The 18,216-nt window shown below is 44.7% G+C and overlaps 1 protein-coding gene across 2 annotated transcripts in view; it reads left to right on the forward strand.

Annotated features, from left to right (window-relative positions):
- SHISAL1 (shisa like 1) overlaps positions 1 to 18,216 on the forward strand; it is a 115,892-nt gene that overhangs the window by 87,737 nt on the left and 9,939 nt on the right. The window contains exon 4 of one of the 2 annotated variants that reach the window (XM_069763345.1): positions 13,392 to 13,679. In XM_069763345.1, coding sequence (XP_069619446.1) covers positions 13,392 to 13,679 — 288 coding nt within the window. Of the gene's footprint in view, positions 1 to 13,391; positions 13,684 to 18,216 lie in introns of those variants that run through there. The other variant, XM_069763344.1, reaches the window with a different exon arrangement.

An 18,216-nucleotide genomic window follows, 5' to 3' on the forward strand; every position in this document is an offset into this window, starting at 1 on the left:
CCTTTCGTCCATTGTTCTGCCTGACAATCCTTCTGACAGACAGTTTCGCCGGCTTCTTCATATGCAAATGAACTAAAAAAAAAAAAAATCATACCGCCTGAACGTGCACAGGCTGATTTCCATTTCAATTCTGGAATCCAATTAATACCATTTATAAATAAATCTATAATCCATCCATTAGGCCGTTGCCATGGTAACTATGTGAATCCTAAATAAAAAAAAAAAAATAGCGGAATCATAAGACGGGGATCCGAGCTCGCTGTTTGCTATGATTCCACTTTCATCTCCCCGCCTGCAGAAAATAACCCTTTACTGCTCAAATCCAGTCTCGGCTTCTACCGAGCGCTGGAAAGTTTTATAGGAAATTTTGCAACTGTATAGCTGATAAAAAAAAATTCATTTTATATTTTATTTTATAAAAAAGTTTTTATTTTTTTATTTTTAATTTTTCTGACCTATTACCATTTTTAGCATATGTGCCATTAATTTATAAAGCTCTTTCTGCATCCAACGAGAATCAGCATTATAGAAGGCAAACAGTGCAAAATTTTGAATGAAACCCAACTGCAAAAATAATATTTAGCCCAAAATACATGCATTTAAGGAGAAAAAAAATGAACCCAAAGTTGTCCTAGATCAAAAATTCACTTTGCAAAGATCACAACATAGTTCCTTCGACAATTTAAAAATGGATAGAAGTGGATGAACATGGAATCATAAACGTGAATGGAATGGAGATAAGCATTCCCTCCTTTTCTCTTGTTTTGAAATGAAGGGGCTTCTGTGCCGCCGTCAGCTGAGAAAGCCTCTTGTATGATAGACAGATGTTATTTACAAGGAGCAGATGGGAGGCCACAGGCTGGGTGGGAGATTAATAAATTGCTGAAGATTGTATTCATTGAGAATGGCTGCTTGTTTAAGCTCTAGATGTAATTGGCGGTTTTCAAATTCAATGTGACCGTCACCGACAAAATAAATGACTCCATCAAGATCTCGATGCTGGATGTAAAGTGACAATATTACAGTGATTATTAACATAACTCGCAGCAACGGGGTATAGGAAATTAGCTTCATTTGCAGCCATTACATAAAAAAACAAGAAATCTAAATTCTACAAGAGTCAAGAATTCAAAAACAGCAGATCCACCTCCAGAATTAAGAGATCTTCATTACTCCTTCATGTCTGCGTGGGGAAAGGAAGAGAGAACACCCAGAATATTCCAAATTTGTGGCTTGTTGTTGGATTGTATCATGGAGATCCAGAGATGATCTTAAGGGACCACCATGGGGTAAACGTATACCCCCTACAGAGCAGTTTACAAAATAGGCTTCATTTGGAGCAATCACATAAAAAAAAAAATTCTAAATTCTACGAGAGTCAAGATTTCAAAAAGAACAGATCCACCTCTAGAATTAAGAGATCTTAATTACTCCTTAATGTTTGTGTGGGGAAAGGGAGATAGAACACCTAAAAGTAGTAGAAATTTATGCCTCATTTTTGGATTATGTCATGGCGATCCAGTGATCATCTTAAGGGACCACCATGGGGTAAATGTATACCCCCTACAGAGCAGTTTATGAAATAGGCTTCATTTGGAGCAATCACATAAAAAACAAAAATTCTAAATTCTACGAGAGTCAAGATTTCGAAAAGAACAGATCCACCTCTAGAATTAAGAGATCTTTATTACTCCTCCATGTCTGTGTGGGGAAAGGGAGATAGACACCTAAAAGTAATAGTAGTAGAAATTTGTGCCTCGTTTTTGGATTAGGCCATGACGATCTCAAGGGACCACCATGGGGTAAACGTATACCCCCTACAGAGCAGTTTATGAAATAGGCTTCATTTGTAGCAATCATATAAAAAAATTGTTCGAGACTCAAGAATTCTAAAAGAGCAGATCAACCTGAAGAATTAAGAGATCTTCATTACTACTGCATGTCTGTATGGGGAAAGGAAGAGAGAACATCTAAAAGTATTACAAATTTGTGCCTAGTTGTATTGTGTCATGAAGATCCAGTGATAATCTTAAGGAACCACCATGGGGTAAAAGTTTACCACCTACAAAGCAGTGTACAAAATTGGCTTCATTTGCAGCAATCACATAAAAAAAAATTCTACGAGAGTCAAGAATTCTAAAAGAGCAGATCCACCTCCAGAATTAAGAGATCTTCATTATGCCTTCATATCTGTTTGGGGAAAGGAAGAAAGAACATCTAAAAGTATTACAAATTTGTGCCTCAATGTTGTATTGTACCATGGAGATCCAGTGATCATCTAATGGATCCACCATGGGGTAAAAGTGTACCATCTACAAAGCAGTTTAGGAAGTGAGTTTAATTTGTAGCAATCGCATTAAAACAATTTTGAATTTTTTTTAGTTAACAATTCGAAACGAGTAGATCAAGTTCCAAAATTAAGAGATCTTCTTTACTCCTTTGTGTCTGTGTGGGGAAAGGAAGAGAGAACACCTACAAGTATTAGAAATTTGTGACTCGTTGTTGGATTGCAGCAAGGAGATCCAGTGATGATCTTTAGGAACCGCCATGGGGTAAAAGTTTGCCAGCTACAATCCAGTAGATTTGCTTTCCTGAAAAACATTCAGAGTAGAGATAGACAGAAGAGCAACATTACAATAAATTTAGTAGGATGAGTTAAGAAGATAAGTGGTGGTGAAAACATTAAACTTCATAATTTACGATGACGTAGAGCTGTTGGCTCCTTGACCAACTAAAGCTATGTCTTACACTTGGAGGACAAAGAATAAGGTTGATTAAAGGACTACATATTATGGAAGTAGCTCATATTGCTAGTATAAGGCTCCTAGAGAGAAAGGCTCATTGTCCTTTTGGTACTTGATGATAAGAAGTCCCATCAGGACTGTAATGTTAGTCCTAAAAGTGGAAAATGTACTCATGTAGTGAAAATGTGATGGCACCACCAGGATCTCTTGTCATGAGTGAATAAGAAGGAGTGTGGTGGTGTAAAGAATCTCCTGAAAAGGGCTTCATTTTTATCTCCTCTACGAATGCCAATGTGTTGAATCTTTGTCTGGATGTAGGGAATGGATCCAGATTTTCAGAAAATACCAATACATATTGAAGTAAAAAAAAAAACAAGAATTACACACAGCAAGATGAATGAAAACAACCCAAAAAATCAGGAGCACATCAGGAGCTAGACTGAAGACCATGATAGAGAGAAGAGACCTTCTGAAGAACGGCCATTCATATGGTCGGCTGAACTTGCTGATACAAACGGGTTCAGCCAATAGTCCAATCTGTATGGGGGAGCTGGCCAACTGATGGTCAGGAGACACATCGATCTCACATGTCCGATTTGGTACTGCCGTTCTCATTTAGATAAGCCACCGGCCAACTAGTCAGTCGGCAACTTTCTCATAGAGAACACAGTAGTGCTCGGCGGAGCCAGCAGGTAAGATGGCCAAACGATCGGCCAAAGCGTCATTCGGCCAACAGCCATCTAACGTATACACTCAGTGGCGTAGGAAGGGGGGTGCGGGGGGGGCGGGCCGCCCCGGGCGGCACACTGCGGGGGGCGGGTCGGCCGGCGCTGCAGAAGGAGGAGAAAAAAAAAAAAACGTGGGCTCTTTAAGTCTTCGGGCGCCCGCCCCCTTCCCCCGGTGCCAGCGCTAATAATACTCACCTCTCCTGGTTCCTGCGGCTGCGCGGTAGCTGCAGCCAGCGTCTTCAGCGCCCTCTGACTCTGCGACGTCTCAGGGCAGAGGGCGCGATGACATCATCACTGCGCGCTCAGCCTCTCTGTCCTGATCGTCGCAGAGCCGGAGAGACGCTGACTGCACCGGACCTGCACTGGGAACGGGAGAGGTGAGGATTTTACTTTTTTTTTTTTTTCTTTATGTCTGTCTGGGGGCAATGCTGGAGACCCTGGGGCAGATTTCTGGACACACTGGGCAATGCTGGACACTGGGGCAGATTTCTGGACAGACTGGGGCAGATTTATGGACACACTGGGCAATGCTGGACACTGGGGCAGATTTCTGGACAGACTGGGGCAGATTTATGGACACACTGGGCAATGCTGGACACTGGGGCAGATTTCTGGACAGACTGGGGCAGATTTATGGACACACTGGGCAATGCTGGACACTGGGGCAGATTTCTGGACAGACTGGGGCAGATTTATGGACACACTGGGCAATGCTGGACACTGGGGCAGATTTCTGGACAGACTGGGGCAGATTTATGGACACACTGGGCAATGCTGGACACTGGGGCAGATTTCTGGACAGACTGGGGCAGATTTCTGGACACACTGGGCAATGCTGGACACTGGGGCAGATTTCTGGACACGCTGGGGCAGATTGCTGGACACGCTGGGGCAATGCTGGACACTGGGGCAGATTGCTGGACACGCTGGGGCAATGCTGGACACTGGGGCAGATTGCTGGACACGCTGGGGCAATGCTGGACACTGGGGCAGATTGCTGGACACACTGGCGGCAATGCTGGACACTGGGGCAGATTGCTGGACACACTGGCGGCAATGCTGGACACTGGGGCAGATTGCTGGACACACTGGCGGCAATGCTGGACACACTGGGGCAATGCTGGACACACTGGGGCAATGCTGGACACACTGGGGCAATGCTGGAGACCCTGGGGCAGATTGCTGGGCACACTGGGGGCAGAGTGCTGGACACACTGGGCAATGCTGGAGACCCTGGGGCAGATTGCTGGGCACACTGGGGGCAGAGTGCTGGACACACTGGGCAATGCTGGAGACCCTGGGGCAGATTTCTGGACACATTGGGCAATGCTGGAGACCCTGGGACAGATTTCTGGACACTGGGGCAATGCTGGACACTGGGGCAGATTGCTGGACACACTGGGGCAGATTTCTGGACACACTGGGCAATGCTGGAGACCCTGGGACAGATTTCTGGACACTGGGGCAATGCTGGACACTGGGGCAATTTGCTGGACACGCTGGGGCAATGCTGGACACTGGGGCAGATTGCTGGACACACTGGCGGCAATGCTGGACACACTGGGACAATGCTGGACACACTGGGGCAGATTGCTGGACACACTGGGGCAGATTGCTGGACACACTGGGGCAGATTGCTGGACACACTGGGGCAAATTGCTGGACACACTGGGGGCAGGACTTGAGGCATGGGCAGAATGTAGATACGGGGCATGATTGGAGACACGGGGCAGAATGAAAGACATGGGGCAGGATGGATACGATGGAGACTGATGGGGCAGGATGGGGAGATCATATGGGGTAGAATGGATACTCATGAGGGCAGGATGGGAGAACATATGGCTGGAGCCAGGAATGAGATAAACGGGGCCAGGATGGGGGATATTACCATAGGGGCTAATTAAGGGATATTATTACTGCAGTGATGTATTTATTTTATTTTTTGAGTATACTGTTTTAAATGGGGGGCGGTCCTGTTACTGTGCAGAGTGACACTATATCGCCTTTTTTTCTTCGTGGTGTAATGTAGAAGTTGTTAAAAATTAAGTAATGTGTTCTACAAGCGGAGCTCGAGATAACTGTGTTATTTCCTGCAGAAACGAGTCCTGGCTAGAAGAAATGATGGCGGTCTGTGCTGGATGAAAGATGAAGGACTTCATCTAGAGACGTCACTGGTGAGTCAGTGTTACCTATACACTGACACTATATACTGTATACTATATACAAAGGTCCTGTGTACAATGTCACCAGTGATCACTGTACCTATACATTATATGCAGAGCTCCTGTGTATAATATCACCAGTGATCTCAGTATTACCTCTACACAGACACTGCATACTAAGTACAGATCTCCTGTGTATAATGGCACTTATGGTGATAGTATGGTGCTTTTTTTTTATTACTGATCAGTATTGTAGTATTCAGTCACTATGTGGTGGTAATATGTGGTCTGGAAATGGTGTTGTGGTATTTGTCCCTTGTATGTGCTATTTGGTCACCAAGTGGTGGTAATATGTGATCTGGTCATGGTGAGGCGGTATTTGTCCCTTGTATATAGTATTATTTGGTCCCTATGTGGTCTGGTCATGGTGTGGTGGTGTTTCTTCCTGTATGTGATATTATTGGTCTTGGTATAGTGGATTCTGTTGTGTATGGCGGTCATTTGTTCTCTCTGATTTTAATTATTTAAAAGTCACAGGTTTGGCATGTGGGGGTGACACCATTAGGCCCAGTTTAAGTTCTACAAAACAGGAAAACTATTTTTGGTACCTTTCTGTGTATTGAGCAGGGGGGGGAGGGGGGGGGCGCCAAACTCGGGAGCAGCCCCGGGCGGCAAAAGCTCTAGCTACGCCTCTGTATACACTGGCATAAGAGCATTTCCGTAAGTGGGCTTGGTTATCAGCTCTAGAACTTTAACTAAGGAGAGAAAATGATGGAGGTCCGCCATACAAGAGCCATCAGGAATACGGAGATAAGGACTTTGAGTCGCGTCATGTACTAATCATAAATAATTCCCCTTTCTACTCCAAGCCCCATAAAGTCCCATAAAATTAGGGTATCTATGTTCCTCAGAGAGAGTAGTGTCATGATTTGTAGACCGTAGATCAAGGCACAATGTGTAATTTCATGGACGTCCTCTAATCTGCAAGGTTTAGTAAACCTCTCCTATCTCCTTGGACAACGTTGGATTCCTCTGTCCCGATTTTGATGGGGGTACTTACTTTATGAGGTCTGGTATTTATTACTATTCTGAATAAATCACTTTCCTCTGTGTTTGCAAAGATGAATTTTGTGAGCCCAAATGTATTCCTCTCACTGGCTCCATAAATCTTATTATATGAGGATACACGATCCCCTCCAGTCATTTTTACATTTTATAAGGCAGATGACTGGGAATTTCAACAGCGCGTTATAAAATTACGAAATAATTTTATTTATTTTTTTCTTGCACGTTGAAGGCACAGACCAGGCATAGAATATCTAGAAAGTTTCTGAAAAATGTCAGCATATCATTACTGAGTGTGTAATATGCATTATTATTTATTATATGGTCACTTGATTACATATGTTGACCTGGATCTTCTTATTGTGTCGCCTGACATGACCAATGCTGGTGATCACAAGGGGCACATGAGCGATCAGTGCTTAAAGGGGTGCCTCAGATGCCCTGGAACCTTAAAGGGGTTATATGGTTTCGGAACACCTTTTCCCCAGCTATGTCGTTTACTCATCCTTCCCGGGTCCAGCGCTGATTCTCTGACACTTCTCCCGGTGTCTGTTATTTTCTGAAGTTGCGTTAATAGTTCTTCAACCAGTGATCTCAATCTGAGTAGACGGGATTCACAGCCGATGAGTTCACTGATTGACTGCAGCAAGACTGATAAAACGTTTGTACTACAGACAATAATAGGCATCGTGAACAGTGGAGAAGACTCAGCACAGGACCCAGGGTGGGTGTCATGCTGGGTGAGGAAGGAGTAAGTGCACAACAAAGGGGAGAGGGAGGAGTCCAGACACTAGAAAGTGTGGAGTGGAGACCCATAGGCAGATCTAAAATCACCCTGTCTGCCCTAAACATCCCTATATAGGTTCTGCACCTATCGTCGAGCAGGAACCTAATCCCTGCCTGACTCTAGTGATAGACCCTGGTTAAGGAGAGGACAGGGTAGGCACTAGTCAGTCCCCACTACAACTAAAGACAGAGAGACGAACTAGGGGAGCACTTAGCTTGAGAAGACAACCGAAATGTCACACCAGCAATCCTACCAGAGACTTCTTAGAAGGCACTATCCGACTGTTAGTACTTCCAACTAGACAGAGACAAGTAAGAGCTAAAACCAGCAACATGCTGCAGATGCTGAATGAATATAAACCTTCAGCACTGGTCTCTAATTAGCAACAGAAGGGGAAGGTAACTGTTGGGTCCTAAAGGGAGAGGGATAACGCTCTACAACAGAGATACAAAAATCAAGAAGGTGCTTGATCTAATTGTAATGACCTTCTGTAGCCAGATCCAGAATGACTGTCCGTTACCCCTGACACACCCGTGACAGAGGGTGAGTAAAGCCCAGCCAAGGGAGATTGGTTTTCCTAAACTGAGAAAAAACTTGAATTCTTGAACAGTTACCAAATATACAGGCTTCCTGACTGTGACACGTGCTCAGGAATTGAGCCTGCATCTTTGTTGGCAGATGATGGCTGTCTTATTCAGCCATGATCTGCCTCTAATAACTGCGGATGTAGCAGGAGCTGTCAGTCTGTGATAGTGGCATTAACAATGCATAGCCCAGAAGGCATGTGGTTTTAACAGTTCATCGGCACCCCAGCAACAAGTTCATGGGACGCGGATGGGTTGCGAATTGCGATATCAGACAGGGATCTAATGAAGACCTCCTTGCCCATCATGACTGCGTTCCTATGAAAGTCAGCCTATGACTATTTCTTCCAACCCCTAATGCACGTGCGTGGTCTGTTCGGCTGAGTGTGCATGTGTTAAATGGGACAAGGTTACTATGCATTTGCCAAGCAACTACGTTACTCCCCAAAGTAATGGGGAGACGTAAGTCAACATGTCTGATCCTTCTCTTCCCCTCAACATCAGTTGGAGAAGATTTAGGAGGCCAACGTAAATGCAGCGCCCCAGAGATCTGGTCGTTGCAGTATGACGCTCTGCCACTGAGGGGAGTGATGGTACGTCTGATGGCACTGAAGGAATTCTCCTGACCAGGTATCACCAGAACACATTACACTTCACACTCCGGCCACTAGGGGGAGAAAAAGGCTTTATTTATTGGGCCACTCCTTACACTGGTAAAACTAGGAGTTGGGGAGGAAGTTAGTTAGAAGCTGACTGGGTTGGATTCAGGCAACATCCCGTGGCAGGGGGTGTTGCAGGGAAAAGACACAGGGGGGTCCTGGTCAGGCGTGGGAACCTGGCAGGTGCCTAGTGAACAGAACAGAACGGAACGGAACAGGGCCTGCGCACCCCGCGGCGGTATCCAAGAGAGAGACACGAAGGGAAGGATATTGTGGAACAGTGTAAACGAGATCAAGCACAAAGGAGAGCCAGTAGGAGTCGTGCCATGAGACAGAGGCAACATCTTACTGAGGCGCGTAGCCGGTGGCCGGAACACCGCGGGAGTAACTGACTCTAGGCCTTACTTCGAACTCCGCGGGACAGTTAATTACAGGTTGGCTGTCTACCTTACTACACCTACGAAGACATAGGGGGCAACAGTGGGAGAGGGGCGTCTCTAGGGTCCCGGAAGACCTCCAGGCCTTCCCGTCTGCCCCAGTGACAGAAGACCTACTGATAAGCTCCGTAGCAGCGCCACCTGCTGCCATGACTAAGACTAACTCTGAACTGACAAATCCTAATACTACTACCACAGTGGGCATTATTGCCGCTACTGAACCTACTACCAAAATTGACTTTCGAACCCAGATAATACCTGAAAAACTGATTAGTGACATTGATACCGCATCGGATGAGAGGTCGAACACAGAACTTTCCAGGCCGGGAAGTGTTCGCTACCAACGGATGCCTTGCAATCTACCGTCGCGAGAATAAGCCTCGAAAACCTGAAAATGTAAATAGTTAAGTGTTTCCTGCTTTTTCTACCTAAACCCGTCCAGGGTTATTTCTTAAAAGGATCCCTTTGTTGACCCGGGATCCCTACTGTTTTACATTTTTCTTTTTATTTCCTTTTGCACAAGTTATCATTGTTTCCAAAGACTGCTGGGTCATGAACAGTGAATGATTCAAACTGTTTTGTATATAGTTTGCGCCTTCTTAAAGGTGCTCCCTACTGGTTTTACAAGCGAAAGAAGACTTTGCGAAGATAACGCTTCTGGACATGGCGCAGACGGTCTTGCTTTCAGTGGACTTGCAGACAGAGAGAATCTGCACTACTTTCTAGAGACTTGGGTCCCTCTTAAAGGGAATGGTTACATGATTGCTCTAATAAAAGTTGAAACGTTAATAATGTTGGAATTTAGAAAGGTTGATAATGTTGATAGAGACTGAGGACAGGAAAGCTTGAAAGTGAACCCGTAGGGGTTAGAGAGAGAGTCCTCCTGAGAACTGTAGAAAGATGGTCGGCACAATGACAGTAGGCCCAGCCAATGAGCTAGGCGGTCCTGCATTGGGGAAGTTAGAACGGAAAGAAAAGTTGAGTTATTTATATAGTATTTTATAGTAGGCCTTTAGTGGGTTCAGCGTATACGCCCTTAAAGGAAAAAGTTAAATTATCATTAAGAGTTTGCACTTGGTAGAATACCTGGCTGGGTACTGAGAGTTATTTATAGTCAGAATGTTATTTAAAAATATTTAACCTTGTTTTTGTTTGTAACGTTCAAGTGTTCTCACCTCCCATAAAGGGAAGCATTATTCTAATTACCTGTTTTAAGCATTTCAAAATTTTGTATGTCTTTTGCTGCTATGTACTGTTGTTCTTCTTCCCAGTCCAGGAGTACTGGATTTAACCGGGGGGGAGTGCAGCGCCCCAGAGATCTGGTCGTTGCAGTATGACGCTCTGCCACTAAGGGGAGTGATGGTACGTCTGATGGCACTAAAGGAGTTCTCCTGACCAGGTATCACCAGAACACATTACACTTCACACTCCGGCCACTAGGGGGAGAAAAAGGCTTTATTTATTGGGCCACTCCTCACACTGGTAAAACTAGGGGTTGGGGAGGAAGTTAGTCAGAAGCTGACTGGGTTGGATTCAGGCAACATCCCGTGGCAGGGGGTGTTGCAGGGAAAAGACACAGGGGGGTCCCGGTCAGGCGTGGGAACCTGGCAGGTGCCTAGCGAACAGAACAGAACGTAACGGAACCGCGCCTGCGCACCCCGCGGCGGTATCCAAGAGAGAGACACGAAGGAAAGGATATTGTGGAACAGTGTAAATGAGATCAAGCACAAAGGAGAGCCAGTAGGAGTCGTGCCGTGAGACAGAGGCAACATCTTACTGAGGCGCGTGGCCGGAACACCGCGGGAGTAACTGACTCTGGGCCTTACTTCGAACTCCGCAGGACAGTTAATTATAGGTTGGCTGTCTACCTTAAATTTCCTACGAAGACATAGGGGGCAACGTGTGGAGAGGGGCGTCTCTAGGGTCCCGGAAGACCTCCAGGCCTTCCCGTCATACGGGTGGCGTCCTAGCCATAACAAACTGGGGGACGTTGAAACTAGCAACATCTGGAACTAAAGAAAGAGAGAGAGCTGTAGAGAACGAACGAACGAGAACAGCAGTTGTGAGGACTATTCCGAATGCTCAGCAGGGTAGGACTACAACACACAGGCGCTAGTGGTAGGCAACGATTTCCACCTGCAAAGGGAACTCTGGATGTGCCCATCGGACCGGCCGGTCTCAGAAAGCCCTGTTAAACGTGCTCTGGATTGAGGATCCTGAAGTCTTCAGTAAAGAGGTAAAGAGACTGCAACCTTGTGTCCTCATTATTGCCTGCACCTCACACCATCACCATCCACCTTACTGGGAAGCCCTGGGGATATACTTCACCTGTGGGAAGTTATACCATCCAGCTGCCATTCCATCGCCCCACCGGACCCCACAGCAGCGTCGGTCACCCTGACCGAACACCACAGGTGGCGTCACGAACCATTGACAGACTGTACCACCTTTATTGGACGCCCCTTAGCAGGGTCGCAGACCGGGTCTAGCCACCGTGACAGCCTCAGAACCGAAGCAGAGAGGCCCGGTACCGAGAACTTGTGGCCCTGTGTCTGGGGGTGCTCCATAAACATTAGATGGCGGGCCAATCGTGGCAAAAGCGGCAACCTAATGAGTACCGGGCCCTATAAACTATAAACTCGGGACCCAATTAATTCAGGAAAATGGCGTAAAACTATTGCAATCATGAAAAACAAATGTTTGAACGACACATAGTATTGTACGTTATGCAAAAAGATTTGCATAGATTTTTAATCCCTCCAAGACTGCTTGCCCCATCCCCAACATAACTCCTCACGTGTGGTCAGGGACGACATTCCTCATAGTCAGATAATTCCGGAACCATCGTGCTCTGCTGTGAAATTATTTTCTCATGGGGTCTTCTGAATATTTCTCCTCTCTTTGTGAAATCCTCGATGCCTGAGCTACGATCATCAGTTATGACCCCTTTGGAGTTTCTGTCAGTCACGTTTGTTAAGAAGGAATATTTTCAGTCTTGTGAAGTTAAGATGCTTTATGATTCCCTTCCACATCTGTGAGCCAAAGATTTAAAGGCACGGAACTCACCAGACAAATATAGAACAGAGTCTGCTTAAAGACACAGATACACGGTTACATAAAGAGGACCTCTCTTCAGGTCAGAAGTGGCCAGTTTCCGCCCCTAGTTTATTTTTGCTTTTTCCTTGAGTATTCCAGTTTTTATATTTTTAAATCCGTCTTACGGTTCCAGAGATATGGGCATTTTTATTCAGTGCTAATTTGTATGGTCTTTGGCGAACCTCATAGGGTAATAATGCAGAGGAGCCTAAAGACACGCCCCTGAGGAATCTCATAGAAACTAGAACTAAATAAAAAGCCTCATATCTCTGGAACCGTATGGCGGATTTAAAAATAAAATAAAATCAGAGTATTCAGGGGAGCAAAAACTGGTTGAATACTTGCCAGCAATTCTGATTTTGCCAGGACGGTTCCGCAAACCAAACCTCAAAAGGGACGGGACTTATAAAAAAATTTAGCCAAAAGTGGCAAATTGGAGGCGTTTCTGCATTTTTTTGTGGAGGTGGCCCTGTTGGTAAATATGTGGTTGGGTTCTGAGAACAGGGGACTAATGTATACAATAAAGGGGATCTAGCACTTACTACAACCATAGACAGATATATCTATGGGTCTTCCAGAAACCTATGAAGGCTATTGGCCAACCAAGTTTTGGTTGATATGTCTAAAAAAAATTGAATCAAAGGAAAACCTAACATTGTTGAGTAGATGGGGGTAGTAGGGTCATAAAAAACCCAGTCTAGTCTAACTAGAAATCCAGCAAATTCCCTGCAGCACCCCCAGAGGAGAAATAAAGAATTACACAATTCTCATTAAACCCATCTTTGTAATAAATGAATAAATGGGCAGTTTAACTATGCCGTAATTAGAATTGATTGTATAGCGGGGCCCCGCTCTATAATGTCCATAGCCCCAAAAGACCCTTAAAGGGATTTTCTCATGAGGACAGCCCCTTTAATTCTATACCTAGCACCATGCATTATAGCAGAAGATGCCTGTAGAAAGACACTAAGGGACAGCATTTTAGCAGAGAACCATTTTTAGTAAATCTGTGCAGAATTCTGAATGTGGCTTTCACGTGATTGTTATATAATCTCTCTTTTAGCGTTTTTTCAAAGTCTTAAGTCACGTAATTAATTTTTACTTTTTTTTTGTCTATTTTTTTTCACAGTAACTACAGTGCCCTGGTCGGAGTTTGGATCTACGGATTTTTCGTGGTCGTCCTGCTCATTCTAGATCTGTTATATTACTCAGCAATGAACTATGATATTTGTAAAATGTACCTTGCAAGGTGGGGGATCCAAGCGAAATGGATGAGGCAAGGACAGCGGCAATGTAATAAAGCAGCACCGGAGCCTTCCCAAGTACAGACTCAGTATCAGATGTCACATGCTGTACACACTTTAAAAGGGGACACTGTTAGTCCAACACTGATGTCCTTTCAGACTTCAACTGCCTGGTAAGACGACGGATATTCCTTCCTATTGCCAAATGGTTTTTTTTTTAGGTGAAAAAAAAAATGGATGCTTTCTTCAGAAAACAGCGCCACATTTGTCCTCAGGATGTTTATGGTATTGCAGCTCGGCACCATTCACTTCAATGAAACTGCAGCTTTTAAGGCTGTAACACATGTGTAGCGGTACTTAGAGGTTCCACGTGAGGATGTTGAGTGTTGTTGTGACGCACAGGGTCTATTCTAGGTCGGGCTATGCTATTTAAGGAGGCACCACATAGTCCATAGTTGCCACCGGTCCCGAATTTGCCAGGGCTGTCCAAACTTTTTCATATACAACTCTTCTTATTGGGCCTGCTGCATAGCACTTGTAGTCTAAAGCCTCTAAGATATTGACCTTAGACATTGACCAAGCCAGCTTGCTGCACCTTAGATCGCTTACTGTGACTTACTTGATAAAGTATGCTAAGAGACTGTTATTTTAGGTGTTGTGGCTCATCATTGATATGTAACCACCAAGCCCTGTGCTTTATATATGATGTGTAACCACCAAGCCCTGTGCCTTATCTCTGATATATAACCACAAAGCTCGGTTCCTTATCTCTTATGTATAACCATCAAGCTCTGTGGCTCAGTTATGATGTGTAACCACCAAGTTCCTTGTCTCATCATTAATGTGGAACCATAAAGTTCTGCATCTCTGCGGTGATACGTTACCCACAAGCTCTGCGCCGTGCCTCTTCTCTGATGTGTAATCATTAAGCTCTGTGCCCAGTCAAAATGTGCAACCACCAAGCTCTGTGGCTCAGTCATGATGTGTAACCAGCAAGCTCTGTGCCTCATCTATAAAATGTAACCACCAAGCTTCATGTCTCAACTATAATGTACAACCATCAAGCTCTGTGCCTCAACTGTGATGTTTGACCACCAAGCTCTGTGGCTCAGTCATGATGTGTAACCACCAAGCTCTGTGGCTCAGTCATGATGTGTAACCACCAAGCTCTGTGGCTCAGTCATGATGTGTAACCACCAAGCTCTGTGCCTCATCTATAAAATGTAACCACCAAGCTTTGTGTCTCAACTATGATGTTTGACCACCAAGCTCTGTGCCTCAACTGTGATGTTTGACCACCAAGCTCTGTGCCTTAACTGTGATGTTTAAGCCCTCAAGATTGAAACAATATTCAATCCATTCATGGATGACACCAGCCTGGTTTATTGTATTAAAAATACAATAAACCAGGCTGGTGTCATCCATGAATGCCAATTAGTGTAACAGCATAATACTGTGGAAAATTTGGAGATTTTCAGCCAGGATCAGTAGGACCATGGTTGACATCTGGAGGCATCACTGATGCAGGGAAAGATGAATTAGGTTGCCCAGCAGTCTGATGTATTTAGCTGTTAGAGCGCCATCTGTCTACAAGATGCAGGTTGTCTTGATGGTGTGGAGATAAAAGGAGTCGGAAGCGCACTGTAAAAGTACAGGAACATAAAACTTTACTAAAGTCAATTTTCAGCACAAAAACATATCAATTTCATAAATGTATTCACAGTCTCTCAATATGAGAGCAATGTTGTAAACTGTTAAATCTGTATTGGCCATATGGTCACAATGTAAGGGTACGAACAGTCCCACAACTATATAGGGAACGTCCCCTGTACAGTTTCTGTACAGAGGAAAGTCACAGGGCCATATTGGCGTCCTCTCTCAGAACTCCGCCATCTCATTAGACAGAGGTCTCATTTGTAGCTGCCTCCCCAGAGGTTGATATGCAAACCACAATTGATTGTTTGACTAAATATACCAGGGTCATTTTCAAGGTGATCATTTTTATGTGGCCCGCGAATGATGGTAGAAATTTTCAAATGGCCCCCGGCTGGAAAAAGGTTCCCCACCCCTGTTTTACATCAAGTATCTGGAACCTAGCAACTTTCATAGCTGCTCACCTATGGATGGAAGTCTCCTGTTACACACTTATCCCAGGTACTCCAGGCTCCGCTCCCTTCTTCTGGGTCTCCTGCCCTCTGTTGTGCTCCACGTACAGTGTGGCATGGATCAATGACATCATCTCCCTAGACTTATTGAAATCCTGTTGGCACATACACCTGTGTCTTGGGATTGAGGCTCTAGACCTCTATGCTTGGTATGCTCCATCCAACTGTGTTTTGACTTGCTTCCATCCATGCTGGGTCCCACTTCAACCATCCTGCTGCACCTGAGATCCTTGAATGTGCCAAGTCTTCGCTGCCCATGTGCCTTTCAGCTTGCTTCATCATCGACCTGGGTCCATGTCCCAACCCGGACCTGGGGCTTAGAGGATCCACCTCAACTGTTGAGCCTTACATCTCCCTCTCCACCCACCAATGTCTTGTCATTTCCCTGTAGAGCCCAATCAGCCTATCTCCAAATATCAGTTGGAAAGGCTTCCTCTCCAACCTCCTGACTGCTACTCCCACTGGGCTTTCGACCATGATCTGACCACCCAATGGGTGGTCTACTACGTGGACCTGCTCTGGACAGCTGTTCTTATTGGGCAGCTACATGGATGTTGCAAGTGGTTGAAGGTCACTGTCAGTCTAATACCTCTACTTTGGTTGGGCGTGTGAAGAGGTGCCGTGTTTTAAGAGAGTGACCCTAGACATTAACCAAGCCAACCTGCTAAACTTTATCTACCTAATATGATTTACTATGAAGGGAACCCAATATGTGAATGGCTTCGGGTCCGATGCTTATCCTCAGCCTTCCCCACACCTTCATGCCTTGTTGATCGTTGAATGGGTTGACCGGTTTCAGAAAATCCTTGCCTTCCAGCTGCTGTTTTAGCTCAGCGGTTCTTCACAAGTTGACAGCACGAGTCGCTCAAAGCCACTGAGCGCAGTAATTGGCTGCAGCGCTGTAGACGTGATGTCACCGCTGCAGCCAATACCAGACAAGGGTAGCATCGGCAGAGACTCAGTGCTGGACGCAGAGAGTTTTAGAAGAAACTACAGCTGTGACAGAGGTTTTCCTTTAAGCAATGCTAATTCTAGGGCCAGCGTTGCAATGACAGCCCCGCTCAGATCTCTGTATGCGAGCGGGATTGACATCCCGTGAACCCCGCAGACAAGTTTTCTTGAAGCTTCTGACTTTTGGTAAATTTAGTACATTCGTTGAGACATTAATTGGACGCACGAAATTGACTTTCACATCAAGCAATTTTCGCAACGCTCAGTTCAGCATGAAAGAACCAAACAGGCTACCACCAGGGCAATACATGGGAGAAAAGAAAGCGGGATTGTTCGTGTCTACATTCGGATTATACATAATGAAGCCTTTTGAACTTGAGTTGAATTGAAAAGAACATTTTGAATACGGAGCGGCCGCGTGCGGAGGAAAACCAATGACAGGCTTTTGTGTTTCTTGTATTCTGCATTTTGCAGGGATAATAGCGGCACTCAAAGTACAGCTCGGGGAATATGATGAGATTGCTGCCATTGTGGGCCAAGATCTGCTCTTGTTTGTCCGTCTGTTTAGGATATTGGCATTCAATAAATTAAATCCTTCACTAAAACAATCTTTTAATGGACCTTCTAAAAAAAAATTATCGGAGGAAAGGAATGGAAATAACTAATGCTGGATGAGCGCAAGGGAATATGAAGCTTAAAGGATCATATATGTAAATTTTGACATAGAGGTGAAATATAATATTAAAGAAACCGGTAGCCAACACTAGGGGGAGCTCATGAGCTTAATGCATACTGAAGATACATTGAACTCAATGGTAAAATAGTATACACTTGGCTCCCCTAGTGGTGGCTCAGAGTACTGTAGTTGAATATTTTTGCTCTATATTAAAAGAGGGAATTTGGAACTCTGCATTAGAAAAAAAAAACGGAAAGTGGAGCAAACAGAATTGCAGGATCCTTGACCAGAGTCTTACAAATCTGCAATGTTTATTAGACAATCCCTGTATGTTTTCCAGCTGTCGAACAGCCGCGAGGACTCGAACATATCTTTGGAGCACTCTGAAGTCCCTCGGTTAGCACCCGAGCATGCTCAGATAACACCTTATCCCAGCACTAAAAGTAACACATAACTGCAATTTCTGACTACATATGAGGTTTGTTTGTAGTCTGTTACCTTGGAAACACATAGAATTATCATACACAAAACGGTCGATTTTTAATTAAAGCTTCATATACCCTAATCTTTTTTTTTAGCAGAGGAATAAAAAGGTTTGGTTACAAAATAAGGAACATCACCTTTAAGAATTCGAAAGAGAAAACACCCTGTGGATTAATAGATAACGAAAAGTTGATGGAATATTTTCGGTAAAGGTTTCAGACCTGAGACTTACTGTACTTAGTGATAAGAAAACAGACAAAAACCCGAGAGACTTCCATGGTTGGAGGTTCTGGCAATATTTTCATGAATCATTTAAAATGACCGCCACCATTTTCCACTAAGCCAGAGATTACATCAACCAGAAAAGGCTCCCATGACATCGGGGGGCGGCTGAGCTATCTCCTCACATTAGTATGCTACATTCAGTCAGGATAA

The sequence above is a fragment of the Ranitomeya imitator genome, chromosome 4 (assembly GCF_032444005.1).
Source record: "Ranitomeya imitator isolate aRanImi1 chromosome 4, aRanImi1.pri, whole genome shotgun sequence".
In the NCBI taxonomy this organism is placed as follows: domain Eukaryota; kingdom Metazoa; phylum Chordata; class Amphibia; order Anura; family Dendrobatidae; genus Ranitomeya; species Ranitomeya imitator.